Source organism: Pezoporus wallicus, unplaced genomic scaffold, assembly GCF_028554395.1.
Source record: "Pezoporus wallicus isolate ANWC-B61680 ecotype Strahan unplaced genomic scaffold, APGP_CSIRO_Pwel_v1 contig_3487, whole genome shotgun sequence".
NCBI classification, from domain to species: domain Eukaryota; kingdom Metazoa; phylum Chordata; class Aves; order Psittaciformes; family Psittacidae; genus Pezoporus; species Pezoporus wallicus.
In genome coordinates, this window is record NW_026636018.1 from 634,366 (window position 1) to 660,866 (window position 26,501).

The 26,501-nt window shown below is 41.9% G+C and overlaps 1 protein-coding gene across 1 annotated transcript in view; it reads right to left on the reverse strand.

The window, feature by feature from the left end:
• The window catches only part of VIPR1 (vasoactive intestinal peptide receptor 1), a 103,492-nt gene that overhangs the window by 56,722 nt on the left and 20,269 nt on the right, over window positions 1-26,501 (reverse strand). The window contains exon 2 of the mRNA XM_057398922.1: window positions 13,265-13,361. Within this exon, the coding sequence (XP_057254905.1) occupies window positions 13,265-13,361 (97 nt within the window). The remainder of the gene's footprint in view (window positions 1-13,264; window positions 13,362-26,501) is intronic.

Here is a 26,501-nt window from a genome sequence, read left to right on the forward strand (position 1 = left end):
GGAGGCTGTGTGCCACACACAGAAACTGTGACCTTTACGTCCAGCAGCTCCCTCTTTGCAAGCCAAATGCCCCAAGTGCAAGCCAAAGGCTGCGTTAGCCTCAGCCGGGCTTTCCAGAGCCTTTCTCTAAGGAGTTCTGCCTCAGAAGTGGCTGAAGAACACTGACACAGTCCTGGCTGCAGTGGGTTGGAAAACTCCACCACAGCTGCAGAAAGTGGAAACCTTTTCCACTGTACCTGCTAAAAGCAGATCAAAGCTCAGGCCCTCATTTCCTCTCGCTTTATAAGGTTAATAAACAGAAACAGGTCAATTGTCATGAGGCTTGGGTATACAGCGGTTTTTGAACTGGCAGACCAGAGTGCAAAACCCATTTATTTGTGTCATATCTACACTTACAGCAAATACATGGTGAAAGCTTATCTAGGAAGCAGCAGAGAGTAACTTTCCTTCATGAATAAACATGACTTCCAGAGCTCTGGCAGGGCTCTAAGATGTGACTAGGTTTCGCTGAGGGAAGAAATGAATGGCAGTAGGATTGTGCCAGGCACTTTCTTAACACAGGTAAACCCCCAATTCAGAAAAATATAAAAGCTTTCAGCACATTTATTATTTGTACTAAATTTTCCTTGATGAATGGTGTCACTCCTGATCTCTTCTGAAGGTCATTCACACACAAGACTTCTGCTCATTCGATCCATGTTCAGATGCAAAGATACCCATTTGATGCCTGAGGTATCTTGGGATCTCTGCACGCCTCTCACTACCTACAGGTTGGTAACAGCAAGGCAAAGGGCTTCATTAAGCCAAGCTGAGATATCCCTCAGGGTACTGGCTGGTGTGCTTGCAATGGAAACTTATTTTCACTCCAAACTGATGTCAGCAGGCAGTTTCCAGCCTCTCTGGAGTTAGGACTGTAAAGAGCTATCGGGTGACATTTGTCCTCTCACTGACAAGCTCATGCAGAAATGCAGCCTAGGTGCTCACCTGTGGTTTGCCCGGTTTGGTCTCATTACAACCAATTAGCAACCTTCTTATCCCAGATGAGCCCTAAGCTTTTGCCTGACTGGGGAATACAGATCCCAGAAGATGGTCCCTGCAACAATCTACTAACTTGGTTCCAGACAGGCAGCTTGAATTCAATCCCAGTAGAGGTTAGGAAAACCCATCATGAGTGCTGGGTTACTACTACTGCCCCAGACTCCAATGAGCAGAGAGCTCCTGAATCAGGATAATCTTCCATCTAAATCTTGAAAGTTCTATGTAATAATAAAAAATACCTTAGATAGGTTCTTTTTCTTCCGTAACTTTTTTAATTAAATTCAGTTTCATGTTTCTTCTGAATCTCTGGAAATTTTTAAAATTCACAACCTCCTGGGCCAAGGAGTTGCACAGTTTAAGTGTCCACTGAAAAAAGCTACAGCCTTCCTGAATTTGCTTTGAACCTGCTCATTGCTGGTTTCATTAGGAATTGCCTGGTTCTTTTACAAAGACAGAAATATTCATAATCTAACTACAATATCCCTTTCCCTGGAGAGAAAAAAACATAAAATCCTCTTTCATGTCCTTCCTCAGGCATCTCTTTTTCAAGCTGAAGTGTCCTAGCCTATTTAGTTGCTTCTAGCATGGAAGCAATTCCCTCTCATTTCTCCCTTGTATCTTTTGTGCTTTTAATTCTACCCCATCCTGCCCTGCCCTGGACTTGCAGAGTAGAGTTTCACCTTATTTGTCTGTGACAGATTGGGTTGACCAGGGCTAGCTTAACTCCAAGGTTTCACTAAATTAATCCTCCCACGCTTCCTTGCAAAATTCAACCCTTTCCCTCCCGTAGTCACTGCTGTGTCCCTGTCCTTCCTCCCTCCTCGCAGCCCCTCTCACACATTTAAGTATCCTGCGGGCATCTCTTCTCCCCCAGCTCCATCTCATCACCTTTTTATCTTTATCGACGCTGACAGTCTGCTCCAAAGCAAACACATCCCCTCAGAGCTCCCCTTTCAACTTTCCACGGCTTTGCATTTAATCTGAATATTTTTTGCCTGTCATGCTGCCTGCTATCACTCGAGCACTGTAGGCAGGATGTGACTGAGAAACCACATAGCTGAAGGAAAACCACAATTCTGCCAAGGGCATGCAGAAGCCTGATGCCACCCCACCACTGATGTGCTCTTTGTGGTGCACTGATGGCTCTTTATTCATCCACCACTGAGGCATTTGCAGTCCTGCTTCAGGAGAAAATCAACTTAGGCAATCACAGAAAACAAAAAGTATCCCCAGATTGAGGGTAAGTGAAAGATTTTACCTTGGACTTCGCCTCAATATCTGTAGCAAGACAGAAATACTGATTTCATTTTTCCCACTCTGCATACAAGCTGGAAAGTAACAAGAACAATGTTGCTTGCTATAAAAATTGGTTCGCACTTCTTCCAGGAGAAGCTGGTCAAGCACTCAATAAGAAATGTTAGGATATATTTCTTCCTAAATTTGTCAGAAATTTGATACAAAAGACATAGGAAGGACACCTCTCCTTAAACCCCCAGGCTGAGTCATTCTAAACAGCATGAAAGAAATCACCAGGGACTATTTCTCGAGGATTATTTTAAAGCACAAAAATCTGTTGAACTTAACAAAAAAGTTGAGTTCTTCCATCCTCAACATTTACTAGAAAACAAGTTTATTTTTTTTTTAAATCAAAGTTTTAATCTTTCTTAACCAACAAACTAAATACTTGACTTTTCCATCCCTTCAGATCACTTCTCTTATAAATCAAATTTATGAACTGAGTCCTTCTGCCTAATTACAGAACACGTAAACTGAAAAAAAAGATACAAGACTTTAGATAAAGCGCTGTGACATGCAGCATGCTTAAAAGATAATTCCAGGGCTTCCTCATTCCTTGCTCAAATCCCCCTGCTCTTCCAGAAGCTGTAGAGAACTGTACTTATAGAGAACCAGACTTTGAATTAGGTACCTACTCTTCCTATATGGCTTTTCCCATGTGGGCACCTGTAGACAGAAATTCATAGCAAAGATGATCAGGGTCAACCTCTAGCAATGTTTTCTTCTGACTGTTAGGGGGACAAGAGAAACTACACTGATAATGTAGGGAAGAGTAAAATGGAAATTTCCTCTACAAACTGCAAGCCACAGACTGCCTGTCCTGCTACTAGAAAGATACTGTAGTCCTTACTCAAAACTGGAAAGAGAGCTTCACCCTGTAAAATCTTCACGATCTGGCTCTTACTTATTAAATGTGCTGGAGTTTGTGTTGCAAATATCCTTCTCACCCATACATATAGAAGGGCTTTGTCAAAGCAGGAAGGGTTGTGTGCGTGCCCTGTACCTTAGCTCTGCAGGAAGGCACAAAAAGGACCAGAGAGCTTTGGTTTCACCTAAAGCTATTCTTAATGGTTAAAAGGCAAGAAAAACTAAAAGCTAAATTTGTGAGACAATGATAATTTAAAAGCTTTCCATAACAGAAACCCTACTTACGCCTGGTGGATGTAAAGCGTGTTAACTCTGACCTCAGCTTCTCATGTTCTCCACAATTGCATTTTCTTATGTTAAAAGGTCTTGATATCAAGAAATAAATGCACCTAGAGTACAGAAAGTTCAGTGCATAGTAAAATCAGTGGACAAATCTCCACCGAATGGAGCAGGTTTTTGGGTCTCAGCCATATATTGTAACAGGAGTTCGACATAACTTACGGCAAATGCAATATTTTCCAGTATACTTATCCTACATAAAAAGGTGGATACCATCATGAAAGTGCTCTGATACAGTCAACAGGGAAACAAAAATAAGAAAGGAAAGAGATTTCTCAACCAGAAATCTGACAGGATGTGAGAGGGACAAACACAAGCCATTGTCAGAAACAAAAGCTCTGCACAGATGGATTGTATAGATGAGCAATTATCCAGAGCCTTGGAAATGCTTTGAATTTGCTTTCTATTACTCTGTAGCAACAGCATTTTATCATCATTTTTATAACGTGTGCATAACTAAGGCTGTGCGCATTTATGTTTTACCCCATGCTAAATAAAAAAGAAACCAAAAAGCCTGATGGCATTTAAAAATGTTACAGATTCTCCAAACTTAAAAAGCCTTTTCCAGGACAAGACTTAGATCCACTAAATGGCTGCTAATCTCGACAAGTCACAAGACAGCTGCTCCCAAGTCAAATAAACATTGCTGTTTGTTAGAAAACTTGCAGCCAGGACATGTCAGCAACAAGCAAAACAAAAGCACAGCCTCCACCTCTACAGTATATTGAGGCAGAAAACCGATGTTGCAACATCTTATCTCATGATCATGTCTGTAGAAAGGTGAGATCAAGGCAAAAACCAGCTCTCAGCTCTACAGGGAAGAATAACGAGGTGCTGTGCAGAGCTGAGTTTGAATTTCATCCTGTTGCTTGTTCGCATCTGGACTTCAGGCTCAGACAGTGACAAGCAATTGAGGAGGTACCACTGTTCAACTGGGAATCAGCAGTCCTCAGAGGAGAGGTGCACCCTCCTTAAGCAGTGGATTACCAAGCAAGGATGGACAGCCAAATAACAAGCTTTGTAGGGAAAACACCTTTGGGTTCTATTTCCTCAGAAAGACTCATGACCTGGAAGAATGGCCATTACCTTTGTACTGGATCAAAGCAGACAACACAAAAGTCTGGGGGCTGCTCACATCTAAGGGTTGTAGCTGGGTTTACCCCCATGGCAACATGCTTCTTTCCACCGTTTCAGATGCCAGCTTTCTTAGCACAGTCAAGGGAAGGGTATCCTCTGAAAACTGCAGGGCAGATTTCGTTTGAATTTCCAGAAAGCAGGAGCCACCTCTCTAAGAGCTACAGCATAAAGTGTTGGTGGCTGGGAAGAGTGCCAGAGCAGATGGAGAAAGCATTAATGAAGGAAGACCATTTGCAGTGCTCTGTCCTAACTGAGTATCATGGCCACTGTTTGTAACTGGAAGAGAAATTTCTGTTAAACAAAAGGCACCTTGACTCTGGTACTGATCCTCTAAGAGTGATAAATGAGAGTCTGAGGTTTAAGGTCTTGATATCACATGGCTGAAATTTCTGCTGTTGTTAGGAAAGGCGACATTTTCAAGGAATGGAGAGGACTGATGTTATCATATCTGGAAGTGGCCCGATGCTGCTGGTCAGAGCAAGACTGAAACCAAAAGGACCTTTGTATCACCTAGACCAGAGTAATAGAGAAGAGTAAACAAAGAAATAAGGAAAGACAACATGGAAACAAGTCCTTCAGGTCCCTTTGCCTTTAAAGAGATTATTAAGTTCAAATGTAGTTACCTATTTTAGACTAAACTAAATTGTTCTCCAAGCTTCTTTGAATATGTTGGCTAGATCATAGCTTGATTTAGCTGTCCAGCAGTAGTCTTTTAATGCCATTCCTTATGCCCCAGGATATAGAATATTTGTGGAGGAGCTGGTGGATACAGGACAAGCCTTATGAGAGCCCTACACAATTCTGAAATGATAACTGGAGGAGACACTGATTACCCAAGAGCATCTGTTAAGAACTTTGATGTGTGGCTAATGGCTCACAAGGGTCAACCCCTATCCAAGGGTCTGGTTATTTTTCTTTACCTTTTTTTGGATTGTATCAACCATGGGGACAAACCTGCCTGCTTCCCCTGCAAGCAAAGCCTCTCTGCAGACTTTCTCAACCTGGGGACAGGTCTCTCTTCTGGCTGCGCCACTGGCACATCATTACATGGAGTGCCCCTTAGATACCTGCCAAGATCTGTATTTCCCCTGGAAGCTGCCACCCTTCAAATCTGCCGCTTCAGTGGCTCATCTGAATGCTCCCTCTGCTACTGAGCTTAAAACAGTGGTTTTTGCAACAAACCCATCCATCCTCATATATGTGGAGGTGTAAAGAGCAAGTACATGAGCACTTGTCAGGTCTCAGGGATGTACCACCACCCTCACACAGCCAGAAAATGCAACATCTCCCCAGCCTGAGGTGAATGGTCCATCCATCCCTTTCTCCACCCTGCTGTGTGCACTACCTTGAGTGCCTGAGCTGCCATTAGCCAAGTAGTGCCTGCTCTAGCAATGGAGCACCTGGAGAGCTCCTGATAACCAGACTGTCGTACAAATCCAACTGACACATCGTCTATCCCAGGAGGTCTTACGTAACTGGAGGTCTTACGTAACTGGAAGGTGAGAATTCACTTGAACTTTTGCAAGCAAGAAATTATTAATTATTTCTTATCTTACTGCACTATAAACAGATGGCAATGAATAAACAGGCTCCTAATTTAAACTTCATTAATGTTTTTCCAGCTTGACTTTTAATTTCCATATGTTCACAGCTTCTTCTCCCATCAAACACTCCTTGACTTCTTCAAGGGAGACTGACAAAGAACCTCAAGTTCCAAATTTGGCTTTTAAAGCTAGCGTCTGCTCTAGCCTGTAGAACAGCAAAAACAGTATTCAGTTTAAACAACATGGGCCACTTTCCACCTGTATTTCTTTGCATGAGACAATGCTGCTGATGAGCTTGTAGGACTTGGCTCTATTGCCTACAACAAGTGAGAAATGTACAAATAAAGCAAATGTGAACAGGCCTTGGGAGGTGATTGGCACTATTTTCTTTCATATTTTTCCACTTTTCTGACTTTCTGATAGGGTTTCAAATCCTGCTTGAATGACAGGTCTACATTGCAAATGTGCAGTGCTGTACTTGATGTATCAGAAGCAGCATGACTGTAGCAACTTGATGCTATTGGTAATTTTCACGGACAGTTAGAAAATAATCCCAGCTATGTCCAAGCTACTAAACTGTGGGGAACAGACAAATAAAATGCTGGTGTGAAAAGCTGATAGCCTTCAGCTGTGAAGTTCTGAGCCTGTTTCATTTGCACTTAACTTCAAGAATTTAGGATCCAAACCAAGCCAAGGGTCTTCCCTTCTGGAGAAGGGAAAAAAAAAGAAAAAGAAAGTTCATAAAGTGACATAAAGTGACAAAAACCATAAAGTGACAGCAGTTCAACAAAGGGAAATGCAAAATCTTCCACTTGGGACACAACAATGCCATGCTGGAGAGGAGCTCTGCAGAGAAGGACCTGGGGGTCCTGGTGGACACCAAGTTGAACAAAAGCCAGCAGTTTGCTCTTGTCACAAAGAAAGTGAATGCAGTCCTGGGCTGAATTAGAAGTGTTGCCAGCAGGTCAAGGGAGGTGATCCTTCCCTCTGCTCAGGGCTGGTGATTCATCTGGAGTGCCAGATCCCCATGCACATGAGGGATGTGCATGCTTTGCAAAGGGCTGCGAAGATTATGAGACCTCCACATCTGAGGAAAAGCTAAAAGAGCTGGGAAGAGAAGGCTCAGGTGGGATCTCATCAATGTGTGCAAATATCAAACAACATTCAGGGGAAAGCAATGAAAACAGAGGGGCAGTGGGCACACTGAAGACCAGAAAACTTCATTTGATAATATTTTTTTCCCCTGATAACATACTTAAACACTGGACTAGAGACATTCTGGAGTGTCTGGACCTGGAGATATCAAAACCCAACTGCACATGGCCCTGAGCAACCTGATTTGGTTGACTGCATTTTAAGTAGGTGTTTGGACTGGATGATACCAGGAGGTCCCTACTAACCTCAGTGATTTAGTGACACTAAGCCAAGAAACTATGTTAACACAGAAAACCATTTCCCACATGCTCAGATAGTAAAGAGTCTTCTGTGGTTCAAAGGCCTCCCCTCTCTGTTCTTATTTTCCCTCACACTCAAAATACCATGTCGTTAAAGTAAACTCCAAAAGTGGGCCAGGATTCCTGAGCCCAAGTGCTGCCTGATATTCTCATCTCTCATGAAGGCTGTTGGCCATACAATGGCATGCTTCCTGTACAGTGGCACAGTCTCCAGAGCTGTTAATCCCACCCAAAGACAAGTCACAGTACTTTATTCAACTGCTATCCCTAAATACCCCCCCTGCTTCTGAGAGAATATCTTACTGCAGAGTGAATTGATTAGCAAGTGTAAGATGAACAGATAATGAGCAAAGTCAGCTGACATGGACCCGATTGCTTTACTTGGCTTTTTAATGAAAAAGAGAAGGTTACTTTAAAAACAAAAATTACTATTACTATTATTATCAGTTTATTTAGGAACTTCAGATTAAGCTGAACTGTTCGCAAACTACAGCCATGGAGAGGTGAAGATTTCTTAAAAACAAAACCAAAAAACCCTCCTCTGTGCTCTCGGATCATTGCATTAAAAGGTGGAAGTCAGCAAGAAGTAACGCAGTGGTGAGACCAGCCTTGCAGCAAGCCTTTAGGAGCTCAGCCATACTTCATACAGAGAGATGTCTGCCGCCATCTGTCAGTCTGGAAAGCAAAACCCCCTTCAGCCATCCTCTCCTCCAAACCCTTGGGAGAGCTTCCCTACTGCTGCTAACTGTATTATCAGCTAAGCAGTCACTGTATTGCATACAGATATCCTGGCTGAAAAGGTATCTGGAGTAAAAGACTGTTTTTTAGTGGGGCTGTGATCACATTCTTCACTTTTGAAATATGTTTGTAAGCATTTTGAAAATAATGCAGAGGCCTGAGGAACTCTATTTATTATAAGCTCCTAAAAACTACAGAGTGCCTTGGAGAATCCCAGGCAGTGAAATCGCCTTCTTTATTTGTTTTACATTGCTTTGGTTGGAAATGCCACCAGAGAAGAGCCAGAGAGCAAAGAGAAACATAGAGAAGACAGCACAAGATGCTACTGGGCACCTTGCAACCTGTGATTGCAGTAGCTGCTGCCAGTGTGCAAACTGCTTTCTGTGAAGCAATCCTTCAGAACTTCTCATCACACTTGTATAGTGGGGTCACAGAGAGGGCTTTCACTGAACACATTCAGATGCTGAGACTGACTTGGCTGAACTGATACTGCAGTTGCCCAGGAAGGACTCCTGCCTCTTCACACCCATTAGAGCACTGCATTGCCCGGCACAGGCATATAGGGCAATGTGGCTTTGAGTATGTTAGACATAACTTGAGCATTCCCAAGGAACTCCCCAAGCAGCTGTTGGGAAAACAATTCCACAAAAGTCTGCTACCGCAGCCTTTGAAGACTGATGTACAGGCTTATCTGGGAAAAGAGGAGTGCGAAAGAAAAGAGGCAACCTAACCTGGATGACGTGAATCTTCTCTTTTGGGGTGTTATTGTATCCCCAGATACATAGTAGCTTCCTGGGGATTTAAATTGTGGGGTGCTGCCAAAATACTGCATTTCCTATTCCTCTATCTACAGTACTTTTGTAAGTCCCAATTGTAAAATAGCTGGACACTTTTCAATCTGTTTGTACTTATCACTGCTTGACAGAAAATATTAGCATTTCTATTTTTAAGGATAAAAACTAAGGCCAAGAGACCCAGCAGTCATCTGAACTGCAGCAACAGTGCTGCCATAGTTGCAATAATCTAAGAATATCAAGTAAGACAAAGTCGGCAGGGAGACCCATTGTGAGACTAGCACAGAGTGGGATTAAAACATGCTTAGTGTGGGAAACTAAGGCATCCACAGCTAATGATTCACATTCGTATAATTACAAGCAGACATGATCTGTGTCATTCATGGTATTTCATCTAGTGCATCCCAGCTATGCCAGCTATGAGACTGGCCCATTCCTGGCAAGGAAAGAGACAACTCACACATAACAAAACTACAGACTTCACTAGTGCAGCACTAGTCCAGCACACACATCTGTGTGTTACGCAATCCAGCAGCACTTTGTCCTTAGCTCTGTGATAAGGGAGGAATAACCAAAATTCTTTTTCCAACATGTCAAAACCCAGCAAAAGCCTTCTATATCACTTCACAGAAATGATGCAGACAAACTCTCTGAGTTGAGTTTTAGGTCTTTAGGAACATAGTCTGCACTGAGATTGAGATGAGGCACTTTACACATTGTTGGCTGCATTGAGGAGGGAAGAATCCTGCCACTTGCACAGAAACAGGTTTTTCAGATGATTTTTTTTAATAATGCCTCAAATTATATTGTGAGAACTCTTTGGGGGCCAAACGGCTGGAAAGATCATCTAACAAATACCCCAGTGAAAGTCTAGCTCCCTGAAATGCAATTCTGTATGTGATTTTCATCACTCCTAATGACAGAACTGGGACTTAACTGATTTGAAATCCCCTCCAAGCCAGTGAACACCAGGCCAGGAATCATCTGTGAAGTGTGGTTACTTCCAGAACAGCTGAGATACTCACTAAGAACCCCCTCACAGTAAATGAAGATCTTGTGAACAGGCAAGACAATATGAACACCACATCCTAAAAGAGATGCCTACACTAGGCCAGAATACACTAGAGATACCTAAAATCAAGGGAAAGAAATCCCTCACCAAAAATCATACCCATGCAATAGCTATCTACCTGTGTAAAACAAACTGGTCTCAGTCTACTTAGTCTTGGTTTGCATGGTAAAGAATATCCATGTTGAATCACAATTTTCAAGTTACATCCTTACTAGCTATTTCAGCATGGAGGTAAAAAGATAACAGGGCAGAGGACTGTATGAGCAGTCCTGCTCACGAAATCCAATCCTGTGCTGCAATACGCAACTGCATCCTACACACCCTTTCATAAACGGGGCAAGCTCTGCCATGAAGTCAATAAAACACTCCTTCCCGCAGACCCCCAGAAAGGCTGTTCAGAATCCTCTCATGGTTACAAGCTTCCTTTAAAGTCCAGACTTTGATCTCAGAGTGATTTTATTCTCCTGTGTACACAATGCCACCTTAAACTGGTCTTCCCTGCTGTTTTTGCAATATCTGCATCTTCTGCAGCCCTTCCCATGCTGAAAAGCTCACCTCTTCTTATCAGAGGTGGTCATGCATTTGATACCAGCTGTGTCCCTCCTAAAAATCTGGATAACTTCATGGATACTGAATCACATTCCTCATAGGGAATAGAGAAACTCCCATCCTGCAGTCCAGGACTGCTGACACTAGGAACAGAAATTGGCACCCACTACCAGCACTTAAAACCACAGAGGTTTAATTTGAAAAGAAAGGATCGATTTCACCCATGCATATACACACAGTGTAAGGAATGTGTGCTTGAAGACAAAACATCATTAAGACAGATGTTATTGTTTATCAGTTGAAACCTACCTGCTTACCCTGAGCCAGTGACCAATCTCAGCAATCCCATTGGATGTTCTTAGTAAGTGACTAATCCATGTGACACATTAAACTACATCTGTGAATAAGCCTCTCTGATCAATACAATTGATAATGGCTTCTAAACAGAGATTTATTTCCAGACTGTACCAAAAAGGTGCATTTCCTTATTTCCACTCATTTAATTAGAAAGGAAAACAAATAATTTGTTAAACCTCAAGTGATTTTCTATTTGCCGAAAGGATGTGGAATGTATAGAAAGCAGCACACCTACCTGGCCATAAATCAAGGTATTACATTACAAATGGCAGGGAATCTCAACTGCTTTCCATTCTCCTTCCCTGGGGGGACTGAACTGTATTAAAATTGCATTCTTCTTCTGAGATAGTATATTTTCTTTTCAGCAACACTCAGATTAAACTGTCATCACCTTCATACAATTGTGCATCACCAACTTAGATTTCTCCCCAACAAACTTCCCTTTCACCCCTAACCGTCAAAATTCAAAGTTTTATTTCGCAGCTATGCTCAGCTGCATTTATTGAATTATGGAGCCCCACTCTAGAAAAACATCTTTTTCCACATACTTGTACTCATATGCTGTATCTTGAATGCTCCAAGGGGGAAACACATCTTCAGGCACTCAGAAGTTGCCAGCCCACACCATTTTCAAAACAGACTTTTCCATAATATGATTCACCCATAGTCACCCATCTGAGAGCCAACACTTTAGAGATGTTGGTTTCCTTCTGTTGATTGCAATGGCAGCCCTGAGTGTCTAGGTAAGAGTCAGGTATTGAGCTCTTAAATACCTGCAGACGTTTTTGAGCAAATGGATGCCAGCTGCTTTCCACACAGTTTGCATTGTAAAATTTGGTTGGACACATGATGTGCCAGCATCAGTTCCACACTGATGTCATCAGCAACCATTTCTGCCCAGGACATGCAGACACACACAACGGATATCTGACTAACTTGGGAGTACCAGGTACTGTCCCCATGGACAAAAAACACTTTATAGTGCTCACAACTGCAATTTCTGAATCCATTCCATTTAAATGACTATGGATAGTGACCAGTGGAAATGCAGAATTATCCTAGTCCAATATTTCAGCATTCCATTATGAAAAGCAAACTACAAAGGATTTTTATGTATTTGCTAGTGCTTGGGCATTAAAGGCTTGTAACATAACTGTGGTTTTACATCAGAATAGGGAAAAACACTTTCCGTGGCTTAATTCAGCAAGAAGAAAAAAAAAAAAAAGAAAGCTGTTGTGGATTAAACTTTCCAATGAGAAAAATAATTTTGAAAAGCAGAAAAAATTATTAACACTTCAAGCATTTATTTTATTTTCAATGTATGGTATTTAATTGAATTCCTTTAAATATCCACAAAACCAAAATGAAACATTTAGAATGTTTTTAACTACCCTGACTTCTTCCTTTACTGGATTCCCAGAGAACATTTCTTTAAGCAGCTCCATCTAGCTGTACAGGGACACTTGAAATAGTTTCTGAATCAAAGAAAACCATGTATTGGTAGATAAAAGCAGGGGCCAAAAGCCATCCTTGCATTCGGTGAAGATCCTCCAGGGATCAGCTTGAGCAGATATCAGCTGCCTGGCCCAATTTCATTGATACGTTGCAGCCTTGGGGCATACCCTTCCTCCTCTGTCTCACCACCAGGACAGAAACAATTTTGGCATGAGAAGCAGAGGGCAGTTCAAGAGAAGGAGAAAGTGGCCATAAATTCCCTTGAAGCAAGCCAAAGCCTATGACAACATTAGGCTTTCACTCTCAGGGGAAAAGTTCATTAAGGCACTTCCAGTTCAGAGAGATAGATGATTGACTATGATGAAGCACACTGAGACACCTCAGCTAGGCGTACCGAGCACGAAGGCAGCGAGTGAATACCAGCAAGCTATTCAAATTGTTGGTTGATTGAACTGTTCTTTGGAAGTATTTACTTATCTTCCTCCTAATGCAAGAGCTCAGCATCAGCTGGAATGACTGCCCAGATCCAGCAGCAGAAGGGGCGAGAAGTGGCATGGATAGGGCAAATGTGAGGCTGGGTGGTGCTGGCTTGCAGGCCAGGGAGAGAAGAGAGAATCCCCATACCTGAAGTCTGGTTATCCCAAATAAGCTCTGCCAAGCACTGGCTGCGCTCCTCTTCTATCTCCTGCATGATGCTGCACTCTGGACGTGTGCTGGACACCTGCAGAAAGGGCAGAGAGGAAGAGAGTGAACAAAACCCAGTTATCTTCAGATATGTGTTCTTGGGGATTCACGGCCATCTGAGCTCTTCTAGGCCACTGCACAATGGGGATAAACATCCAGCCTTATTTTATGTTTTCTTGAGAGAAGGGAGAGTAAACCAGAGCCTGCTGAAAAACAGCATTTCCCTCCAAGCCTTCCTTTAAAAAATCAAAACAACCCATTTTTCTCTGATGATCATGAGCAATTTTGCTTCTCTATGCTCCAGGAACCTAACACCAACAGCTATCTGGGGCAGGAAATGGCAGTTTTAATATTCATGTCAAGAGCAGTGGGATCTATGCTTACATGGTTTATTCCCTCTGTTCTCATGTGGCCTGCCTCCTGGCTCATGCTAATTCAAAGCAAAACAAAAATAACAAATCAGATAGGAACGAAATCTCAGATGCAGATTAGGAGATCAAGGAGGTAAAAAGCAGGAAATTCCCAGTAACAAGACCTTCACCCCCACGTGGGTTCTCCTTGGTCAGACCTAGTTATATGGGTTTGCAATACAATAGTGGCTATAAATGTTCAGGTAATTAAACGTGGACTTCATACAACATATAATTCATGAACTGTGTTAATCATAAAATTTGCAAAGGAACCAGGAGCTCACACATAACACAGCGTCCCCTTGTCATCAACACATGTTCAACTCAGACAGAGCACCTTGCTTTATAGCTATGACAACTGCAAGCAAAAGTTGAGGTCCCATTATGGACTATGCTGCACAAACCTCTGTATCTTTCAAAGAGACTAGAAATGGCATTCAGCAGGGAGAAACTTATTCAGAAACTTAGCTCCAAAGAAATGGTGAGAGGAGAATGATGTGAAGAGAACAGAAGTCTTGGCTTGAGTTTACCCCATCATTATTAAATGTGATGTAGGAAAAAACACGAACTGGGTGAACTTTAGGGGCATGGGATGAGCCTTTGCCTGTAAGAAAGTACTGATGCAGTGTTTGCTCTTGCTGGATTTTGGGAAAAAATATAGTTTCATCAGAAAGAGGAAGAGAAAACAGAATAATATATAAAAAAAAAAAAAAAAGATCTTTTCATGCCTCACTTCCAAATCATGTGAGCTACTTCTCTATCCATAAATTTGCCAGACAAGTTTGTAAGAGAGAAGGTCCACAAATCCTCTGAAGGAACAATTCAACGTTTTATGTAAACTGCCCTTTGGATTGAAATTATAAAATAATTTAGCAAGCTAAATTTATTCTCACCATTTCTTACTAACCCAACCTGCTCTTTGCCCTGTTTCACCCCATGTTTTGTTCAGACTGTAATCTCCTTTAGGTTGGGAATGGGCCTTGACTAGTAGTGTATAAACAATTATGTGTTTTTCTAGTCAAATTAAAAATTAAAAAAAGAAAAACTAAACCCAACCAACCAAACACAAGGGGTGGGGGTGAAGGGGAAGTTATCTTGGTATTCAAATGTTTCTTTTTCCCAAAAGGAAACATCTTAGGGAATTTTATCTTGGCTAATCTGAAGTACCACAGATTCATTTTGTTTTGACTTACGGTGCTTCTTGCCTTTTTACTTTAACCTTTAAAAATCGTGAAGGGAAGCATGAGAGATTTGCAGAACACTTGCTGTAAAGATTGAAATGTTTTCAAAACATTCTGACTTTTTCAAAGTAAAGATTTAACTCTCTGGACTTAAACTATTGCCAAATTCATCTCACATTTACAAAGAACTCAAGTTTTCACTTTGAAAATTAATTCACGCAGGTCCGACTTTGATCAGGGTTGGCAAGTGCTGTGTACTTGTACAACATATATTAAATTCTTTTTGTGCATTAAATTTTCTACTTAGCCCATTAGCAAGTACTTCACTGCTGCATCTTCCCTTCACTAAAAATGCATGCCTCAATTAGTTGATTGCATATTTACCTCAACAGCCCAACATTTACTTCTAAGTGTTTTATCACCTTTCAGTAAAAAAACGAGGCTGATTCTTCATTAGTATTCTGAAAGGTGGGCTTGTAATAGATTCAAGTACACTTGATTATAGATGGAATTTTAAAAAGCTCATCTTTTTGTCAACCAGTCCAAGAGGACAGGCATCTGTGTTATGCAAACCACTGGAGAAAGTGTGTCCAAAAGCTAAAATATCAAAAAACAGATGATCATGGCTTTTTGTAGTAATGGTCCTGAATTGCTGTGAGCTTTTAAACAAGGAGAATTAAGCAATGGCTCTATTGACTAAAACAGGTTTAGGTGCCTGATCCCCACTGATTTCAAGCAGAGCCAGACACGGAGTGGAGATTTAGTCCCCCAAATAGAGGTATCTAACCTCAGCTGAGATGTCCTAACGTATCTTCCAACAGCTTTTACTCCAGGGGGCATAGGCCTGTGTAAATTGGATGTCTTTCAACCCTCCAAAAGCAACCTCATATACATTAAACTGTCTAAAACAATACTAGATAGTTACAAGCAAACAAACAGTGAGTTTGCAGATGATACCAAGTTAGGCAGGAGTGTTGATCTGCTTGGGGGTAGGAAGGCTGGACAGAGGGTTGTGGACAGGCTGGATCCATGGGCTGTGGCCAATAGTATGAGGTTCACCAAGGCAAAGTGCTGGGTCCTTCACCTGGGCCACAACAACCCCATGCAATGCTTCAGGCTTGGGGAAGAGTGGCTGATTGATGGCCGCTGAACATGAGCAGCTTGTGACCAGGCAGCCAAGAAGGCCAGTGGCATCCTAACCTGTATCAGCAGTAGTGGGTCCAGCAGCGGCAGGGAAGTGATTGTCCCCTGTACGCAGCACTGGTGAGGCTGCATCTCAAGTCCTGTGTTCAGTTCTGGGCCCCTCACTATAAGAGAGACATTGAGGTGCTGGAGCAGACCCAGAGAAGGGCAACAAAGCTGGTGAAGCACAAGTGATGAGGAACAGCTGAGGGAACTGGAGGTGTTTAGCCTGGAGAAGAGAAGGCTCAGGGGGGACCTTATCACTTTCTACAACTGCCTGAAAGGAGGTTGTAGTGAGGTGGAGGTCACTCTCTTCTCCCAGTTAACAAGCGATAGGATAAGAGCTAAGGGCCTCAAGCTGATCCCGGGGAGGAAAAATTCCTTCACCAGAAAGGTTGTAAATGTGGCACTTAGGCACATAGTTTAGTGGTGAACTTTGCAGTGTTAGGTTAATGGTTGCACTCAATGACCTTTAAGGTCCTTTCCAACCTCAATGATTCTATAAACAAACAAAGAAAAAGAGGAATATATCTTACCTTCTCTCCCAATAGGACACATCTTCCTTCATTTTAGCTGGGTAAACGATATATGGTTTAGTCTTAACTTTTACTATTCATTCTAGTCCAACAGAGAGCTAGCAAGCATCAGCCCTGAAGGCTTTCATCCCACTTCACTGATTGTACTTGGACCAGTTCAAACTAAAACACCTACTATTTAGCTGAAGAAGGTTGGTGATGTGTGAATTTAATGTCTAAAGACCTTTAAAAGAATCATCAAGGTCAACAAACAGACTCACACTGGAGGCCTTCTAGTTTATGGCTCATTTTCCACATTAACTAAACAAGTAAATAAATAACCCAAACAGTCAGGACAACACTCCTCCTACCTGCCTAGTGATAACGCTGATAACCCTCACACATCACAGCTGTCATTGCTATGGGCTAACAAAGGCCACTGGAATAATAATACAAAAAAAAAAAAAAATCACAGTTTTGGGCATCATTAGGAAACAGAAAAGTGTGGGTTTTTTTTTGTTGTCAGGTCATCAGTTCAGGTGGCATGTTGCTGTGCAGAGCAACAAGTTCAGCTTGTCCGGCAAGACCCCTGTAGTCTTGCCTGCTAAGGGGGATCTTCACTGGGACAAGAGACTAATAACTCTCCTTCCTTGGTGTATTTCTCCTAGAAAAACTTCAAGTATACTTTACAGAGAGCTTGGTACAAACTTACTTTTTTTCTTCCCCAGCTCTTTTTTTCTTTTTTTTTTTCCTCCTGTGTTGTTTTGGGGCTTTTTGTTTGCTTTTTTCCTGTGGAAAAAGCAGAGATCTGGGGCTTTGGCAACTTTCCTGGTCCAGCAGTCACCTGGCCATACAGACACGTGGTTGAGAGTACACTAAGTTCACATTTCCCATCCAAAAAGTATAGATAAAAGAAAAACATGACCAGCTTTGGTTAGCCCACATGAACATCAGCTAGAGTGAACAGCAATGCAGTTACCTGGACATATCCACTGTGGGTGAAGGTGAAACTCGGTAAAGCCACCTTCGCTAAACCCTCCTGGCATGCCCAAGATGCATGTATAAACTATGGTGGCCTTCTCAGGGGTTGTTTTTCCTGCATACACTCTGAAGCCCTGAGCAGAAAGATGAAGGGAATGTTTTTCTGGATGTGATTTCCTGCAGCTCTGAATTCTACAGCAACTCTCAAGTGGAATTATCCCCAAAGTCTTCATTAATGAGAGTTTTCCTTCCCTCTGGATCCCAGCAATTGTTAGAGGATTACCGTACAGTCTGTTACTGCAAATAAAGCCATTACATACACTCCTTAATTAAGTACAATTCAAAGGATTGTTACACACTGAAGGAGCCACAGAAATGTTTAGTCTCGTCACTAGCAGAGCCAGGCTAACCACAGGCCAGCTCCTTTGCTCACATGGTAACACCCCAAAGACAGGTGGGATTCACAGAGAAACCAAGTAGGTTGGAATATGGGCCCACAAGAAGTGCCATAGTACTTCACCTTCTCCTGAGTCCCAGACCGTTCCTGGACTGACCTGAAGCTCACCATATGGAGACTCCAGCAGAGATGGCAACTAGGGTGACCACTGTTAAAACAGGATTTGGAGTCAAACAAGGAAGGAATAGAGCTGAAAAGCCTACAGATGATGAAATCACAGTCCTCACCCATTTCTGATCAGCTTCCAGAGCCTACACAGCAGTGACACATGGGAACACTTCTTGTTACCTGAATGAAAATTTCTTGCACCATTACTACCTTCCCTTACCTTCTGTTAAGGCTGTAAAGGTGTAAGATGACATCATCAATTTCTATAACTTGACTTCAGTCACTGCTGTAAGTAGAGATGGAGTTTCTTGCTTGTCCACATTTTTCATGTGGACAGCAAAGGAAATTAAAGGTTTCAGAAGCAGGTCTTATTTCAAGACTCCGCAACATAATCTGAAGGAGCTTCTTCTGGCTAGCTGCCAGAAGAGCTCACCATTAATTTCAGTCCAGGACTTTCGTTTATGCTTATTGGTTGTAGGAACACAGGACCAAAAGAACTTCTTTTGCAACAATCTTGACTTTGATTTCTTTCATAATGTCATTCCACTCTGTCTTAAAACTAGATTTTCAGCTTTTCATTCCTTCCTTTTGAACACCCTCAGAAAAATGCAGTTTTATTCCTAAAAACCCTCTGAGTGAGCCAGAAAAATACTATGAACAAGTACAAGAATGAGCAAAGAGAGTGAACCAAAGGAAGACCCTGACACAGCAGTTCTACTTATATTGATGGGCAACACAATTTCCAACAATAACAATGTCTAACTTAAAAGCTGCACAAACTCTGGTGGTCGTGAGGGAAAAAAAAATCCACAACATATTTATGGAGTATTATAATTATTTGCTCTTCTAAAGGACCTTTGTCTACTAACTCAAATCCATGTTACAAATATGTCATGACAGTACGGGGAAGAAAATGCTAGATACCCATAATAGAGACATAAACTGGGAGATAAGACCAAGTTCAAAACATATCAAACACACTGTGTGGCCTTTGTAAGATCAATAAAGGAGTTGCAAAAACAACTTTTTTTTTTTTTAAGCAGAGAAAAGCTATATTCTGCTATGACCTCTACTCACGTTGTCAGTACATGAGTACTCTCATGTAAGGGACCCTCAGAGCACGGGTGGCAGCATGTGTCCCTATGAAACTTTTCCGTATAAAAGAGGTCCAGGCAAATACCCAAGTATCCTGACTCTCACTCTGCTGTTCAAACCACTCCATTTTATGCTTCTGCCAAATGTAATCATGCCAATAACAGATCTATCATTTCATGAGAAAAGCAGATGTTTTTTTCCGTCTCATCTAAGCAGGCCCTGTTAAACAAAGACAACTCAGCTAAATGAATCCAGCAGCTTGAAGGCACTGAGACTTCATTTAGTCTGATTGTCCCCCTTCTGTGTGAGGGGTTGGAAGATCAAGGAAGCTGCAGAGTGTTTTGCAAAGTGTTTGAGAACCAGAAGGGAAGCTGAGCAGCTGTGTTAACTCCTTAGTGACAAGCTTGTTTATGCCTCTCTTAAAAAGCAGAGCTGAATTAGGGTCTAAAGAAAGAAGTAGCACTTCTACTGCAGAAATACAGGGACACTGCAACACTGACATTAGCGGGGATTAGATCTACATTTCAGAGTAAAGAACAAAATGTTATAGTATCTTTCTTATGATTGAGAAATAAGCAAGGAACTATCACAATTGCCCCAAGAGTACACAGGGGCAGCAAAGGAAGGGACGAAATGGACTCCACTAGCTGACTTCCGTACAAATTGGAGGCCAGCAAAGGAACTTGCAGCTTTCCCTGAACTACAGGTAACTGGCTGCTTTTCATTTCCTTTTACCTTTGGATCTAAGGAGCAGATCCTGGTTGAGAAAAAACTCTTTTTCCTTTTCTTAAAGACTGTTCAGAAACTTAACTACTAAACTGATCAAACCTTCACAGGAAATACACCTCCAAAGTGTCTGCTCAGCCAATTACAGAAACAGCAGAGATACAAAGGAAATGCAGACCCAGAACTGCTTGACCCCCAGCACTCAGAAACATGATTTGGGGATCCATGGGCAAAAAGCACGTACATATAATGTAAACACCTACATCTGCCTACTTTGTATTGATCATCCTTCCTCACCTGAAGAGAGAAGCAGGCACATTTCAGGCACATTTAGGGCATAAATCACTTCAAACTAAAGGGTCTAAAATAGGTTAGAGGAAACTTATCATTTCATTCAGCCTTAGACAAGTGGCTGAGGGGTAGATGTCTAGACCGGAAATACCTACAGTTAAATGAGATAAAACCCACAAATGTAGGCTCATGTCTAAACTGAATGATTCCCCTCCTGAGAGCCCCCATCCTTCCCCACGGTGCACCATGAGCAGATGTGAGATGGTACTTGGCAGGATCCCTGTTGAGTAAAAGGCTAGGAAGTGCACTAATTGGTTTACAGGTTGTTTTGTTTTCAAGATACATCAACACTGAAATGCTGCTGTTCAAAGAAGGCATTTGGCTTCGGGAGAATATGCAGGTAACCTGTTAATACTGTACTTAATTGCTGCTCACCCAGCACTGAGTCAGCTCCTGAGCAGCCACTTCTTGAATGCTGTGCACAGAAGAAAAGATCCCTAATTCAGTTGCAGTCTCAGAAGGGGCTAGAATGCCCTGAGTGGATGTCTCAGCAAAACCTGTGAGTTGCTTGTGCTTACTCCTCTCTTCTCTGTCTTGAGCAGATCCTAACTCCTGACGAAGCTTCCACTCAAATGGCTTCGATTCTTGCATGGGGCAACCACAGAGGACCCTCAAACAGTCCTGCCTGCTCACCTCTGCATCTCCAGTTCATTTCAACTGTGGGACCAGAGTCTTGCTTTTCTCCTGAAACCAACCCAAGATGTCACAATCCACCAGGTCCACCTGCCACAACATTGAAGATTTGGAGCGAACTCAGATCTGCTCAGATGGACCCAGAAAATTGTAAGGCTTTGGGTCAAGTGTAGAGTAGAAGGGGTTCCCAAATCTAGAGCAATAAAGACTGGCAGTTTGAGGAATGTCCTAGCATTTAAATGGGCATTTCAGCATGAAGATTGTGACAAAATGAGAGTTTTTTGAAAGAGCTGAAAGAGTGATGTCCTTGTGGTTTCTCCCCTGCCCTTCACATTCCCAATCACTCCCCAGACCTCTCGCACTGCCTGGGAGCTGTGTACATGTCATGTACACAAAACCTTCAGCAAACAGGATCCCACAAGCCTCCTATGAGGCTGGCTATTGGATGTTATTTATAACCAGGGAGCTGGATAAAGAAAGCTGGATGTTCTCTGGTTCTCAGAAATACTGCAGTCATTTGCTTTGAGGAACAACAGTTTTGGTTAGCAGCATAGGCAGCTCCTTTTCACTTTTAGGAGAACTGAAAGTTCTGTGAGTGTCTAGAAATCCAATTTTAATCCAGTGTCATTGCATCACCAGTAAAGCAAGGGCTTGAGTGACTGACACCAGGCTTGCCCACCATTCATGCTGAAACCATCACAGCTATGATAAGCTGCAACTTCACCTAGAGCTTTGGGCTGTATGGAGAGGATGCATTTCTAGTGCACAGGATCTACGTTGCAAACTCAGACTTTTGTTTCGGTTTGCTTTGGTTTTGCAAGAACTCAGAAAAGGACTGTGAAGAAGACCTGTGAAGACTATCAATTCAATATCTTTTATTAAATCAACATTAGGACCAATTCCAGCATGATTTTGCTACTCGTATATCACTTCCCATCCTGAAAAACTGCTCATAAACAGGGCTTGTTTGTGCCACTATTCAAAGCTTTCTATTGAAATCCAGGTACATGCCTGGAACAATCTGTAAGTGCAGCTCGTTTCAAAGAGTTCACCTCAAAAAGCCTGATTACTTACAAGGGATAGTACAAAAAAAAAAAAAATAAATCGCAAAGACATTGGCAAAAAAAGAATTTTATTCAGAGATCAGGAGGAAATAAATCTTCCCTCTTTCAAACAAAGCAGAAGTGATTCAGTCAACAAGGCTCTGGGTGAGGATGTTGTTATGGATTTATAAAGCATTCTTCGTAAAGCATCAGAGCTCTCTATAGAAAGGACTTCAAATCTCACTTTAGGAATATTGGATATAAGGAAAAAGGTAGATGAGATAATTAGGAAGATAAAAACCTAGATGGGAGATTAGGCATAATCATAACACCTGGGCAGAGTGTGTGATGGCTCTGGAAAGAAAACCATGTTTAGAGCACTGCAAGGAGCAGCAAAACTGAGCACTGCTAGAAGTCTAGCCTTTGCTGTCAAGACCATATTAGCTAAGGAGAGCAAGTCTTTTCAGCAATAAGAATAAAAAGAGAACAGCAGGGAAAAGAGTGAGATCACTATGCAAAGTGCTGAAATACAAGACAAAACTAATAGCCCCCCAAAAAGGAGAAATCACATGCAGACCCACCCCCCACTAATACAAATAGCAATAGTTACACATGGTTAAAGTGATTTAGCTTGAACAACTGAGAACAATGACAGGGCTGATCTGTGAACAAAAATGAGTGTATGGAAACTGTTGTACATGAGTGCCTCTCAAAGAGAACAACATGCTCAGGCTGGATGGTGGGAGTGGTACCATCTGGCTGAAAGTCAACAGTATAATGTTTTTTTATATGTAGGAAGGAGGGGGGAAATAAAAAATTCAGACAGCTATCAGTAAGTTAATTTGAGCACAGAAGTATACATTTTTAACACCACTTGAAGGAAAGAGTAATTGAAAGCATGGCAGCAAATGGAGATTTGGATAAAATACAAAATGTGATTTATCAAAAGTAAATCATGGCAACATAACTGACAGCTTTTTCGGATAAGGCTCCTGGGTGGTTTTGGTTTGTTTGGGTCTTTTTTTTTAGAAAGGAAAATCAGTGGATCTAATCTTTCCTGACTTCAGTAAATAGTCTAATGGATGCCAAAAGGAATGATGGCCATAATAATAGATACAGGGAGTAATATAACACTGGAAGGAAACAAAAGATGTGGCTAGTGTGACAACTGATGGCTGGAATGAAGGCAGAAATACAGAGAGCCCTAGGGAGGTCTGCAGTGGTATTAGTTAAGGATCCATTGGCTTTATTAAAGATGGAATGAAATGCAGTGATAAAAAGAGAATAGGAGGAAGAAGAAACCAACAAAAAGGTCAGTGAGAATCTGAAACCTCTACTGGAAATGACAAGAGCAGAAGGACCTATTAGCTGACTGAACTTGAGGGATGCTCTACCACATAAACCACAGCTACCCAGTTGAAATATTACAGGCAACATACTCTTCTCCAGATGGTCTCTGTCTCCAGAAAACACCTTGTGGGGCATTTTCTGAACATCCCCAAAGGTGGCAACACTCCTTGGTGGCCTCAGTGAGCAGGGTGGTGCAGAATCCATCACATCTGTGCACACATGCCTGCAAAGGGCCGATGCAGATACACCTACAGCTAGAGATGGGGAAAAGGACCCTTAAAAAGGGACAGAGGGAGATAATTTAAAAGGATGATGACAATGTCTATGGATTAATTAGGACTAATCAGCCATTTACAGCCACCTTCTCCATGCCTTAGTAGCCTGGAACTTGACATCCACAGCCTGGTCTTTCCTGGCTTCTCTTCAGCACCCCTCGATGCTGTATGCTTGGTCACATCAAATCAAGAGAGCAGTAATACCAGACAGCTGCCCCAGAAACTGCAGTCCTGCAAGTTAACCGCAATAAGGCTGGAAAGGCAGGAGGTGGGAAAAAAAGAAAAGGAAGGCAAGGGGAGGGAAAGCGGGGGAAAACCAGCAACTAAACCCAACTTAGGTTCTGAGGAAGAAAGTATGAAACCAAGGCAAAAACCATTTTGCTGACTCCCCGAAACTCCTTCAAGTATGCAAACTGAATTAGCTGAAAGACAGGCAGCAGCATGCAGAACAGCTAGAGTACCAGTGACAGGAGCATCTACTTCCACAGCATTCATCCTCAGAAGGGTGAAAGGAGGAAGAAAAATAAAACTGCTGTGAATAAATCAGCCCTATCTGCTGCTTGTTCATCCTTTGTCTTGCGCATCTTTCAAACATTGAATGTAATATGGGATAACAGAAGAGGAGGCTTTCAGGTATCCTTTTAATTTCTCTGGGATTTCAAAGACCTTAGAAGACCTTATGAAGTGCAGTGATTTCAGACTGACACTCCTGTGCATTCATAAACACGGCTGTGCACAAAGCCAACAGGAGTGGTTATTTTTGCTAACATAGCCTACAAATCTCAGTGGTTTTCTCTCAGTGTTACTGAGCAATGACTTCTGGTTTTGACAAAATGAATTTGAGACAGTCAGATGCTCTGGCAAGCAGAATGCAAGAGCCTGAGCCCCAGAAAAAGCTCAGTCCTTTATTAGTGACAATGGTATCATGCTTGTCAGCTAATAACATAATTACAGCCTACTTAGCTAATTCTCTTCACCTGTAAACTGGTGGAGCTTTTCAATAGCAAAGTAACATAGCTGTGAGTTACCCCTTATAATTATTGTTTTAACAACCTGGTCAGTAGTAAATTTGGCCAAATTAATATCCCAATATTGTTCAGTGCAAGGATTTAGCAGAGGCATCCTGGTGGCTACAGGAGATCAGGAAACATCTAGTGCTACTTAATCATAGAATTACAGAAAGGTTGGATGGAAGGGATTTCTGGAGCACGCCAGTCCAGCCTTCAGCTTGAACTTGGACTAGCACCAACACTACTCTTCTCAGACAGAATTTCTCTAGCCAAGTCTTAGAAACCTCCAAGCATGGAGATTGCACAACCTTTCTGGGTGACTGTTTCATTGCTGCACAATCCTTGCAGTGTGGAAATCCGTACTATTTGAAAGTGCTCTTCAAGTATCTTTTAAACACAACCTTGGGGACGACATAACTTAAGCTCTTACACGGCAGAAGGTCATCTACATAGTTAGGTGTCCACTTTTTCACTTTTAAAAATAATCACCAAGAAATTTGTACTGGAAGTCAGTAGCCTTTTTGCAAGGTAAGTTGTAAAACACAAACTTCAGTCCAAGCATCTGACTCCATCTGAAACAGTGATAGCTCCTAACACCATGTGCCTCCTGCCCAGCTGCCTGGGCCCTTTTAGGTCATTTGTGATCCACTATATTCCTTCACCTCTTGTTTGCAGCAACTTCACATTATTGGTGTCTCACTGGGTACTTCAGCAGCAACCACTGTTAAGACCTTCACCTGCCATCCCCACCCAACACCACTGTCTTGTTAGGGTATAATTCAGGATGAAACTGGAAATAAAGATGTCACTTGCTAAGCCATCCATATGTACAACGGATGACTAACAATGATTACAGACAAGTGTATCCATCCCAGGAGGATATATCTCACCACTTCAAGAAGCTCTGGATGTATGCAGAGATAAATATACAAGCAGATCTAAAATCCCATTAAAAGCACCCCTGCAATAGCTCGAGCTGCCATCAAAGTTTCTAGACACAAGATGCCATGGCGGAAATAATCACAAAACCCAAGCCATAATAAAGCAATTAAGGTGCATGATTAACAAATAAAAATAAAAACATTTAAAAAATACATCTTCCCTTCAAAGTTTTATCTTGAGCAAACTCTTCTTGGCCACACTACAAGCTCCTGGAAGTCACAGGCTTCTGCAGAAGGTATCAACCACACTAACAATTCAAGCACGGACACACAACAAACGTATTCCAAGAATTTTTAAAAACATTAACTGACACAAGCCCAGCCAAGTTTTTAAGCTTGCTATCCAAGTCATACGAATGAAAATATATTCTATAAACACATATGTATCTCTACAAACAGTGATAGGAAACACAAGATCCCCATTCGCATGTATTCCACTTACTGAAAGCTGAGTTTAACATAAGGCATGTTTCTTTTTCTTCTCTGGTATTATTAATTAATGTACTAACCATAACATTGTTAACGAAACGGCACTTAAATTGTTCATAACAACATTAAAACTATCTCCCCATGAAATGAATGAACTTCCTCTCTCGGATCCTCTCCAAACTGCAGGAAATTTCACTACACTGATTATAATGTTTATTAAAAGTTGATTTTTGAGTAAAATATGGTTGTAGTAAATTAACTCCTGCACTTATGTCCTCTTCTCTGTTGATCCTTCATAATTTTTCAGGGAAAGTGTGCCTACACTTTCAAAATATCAGACAGATGACATCTCTTTATCCCACTTCCAACTTCTGATCTGTATCTTTCAGAAAAAACTCCAGCATGTTGTGATACACTATCAAAATATCCCCACTGACCCCCAGATTATGCTCCTGCTATAAAAACTGTCTTCACTCCCTTTGTGATCTGT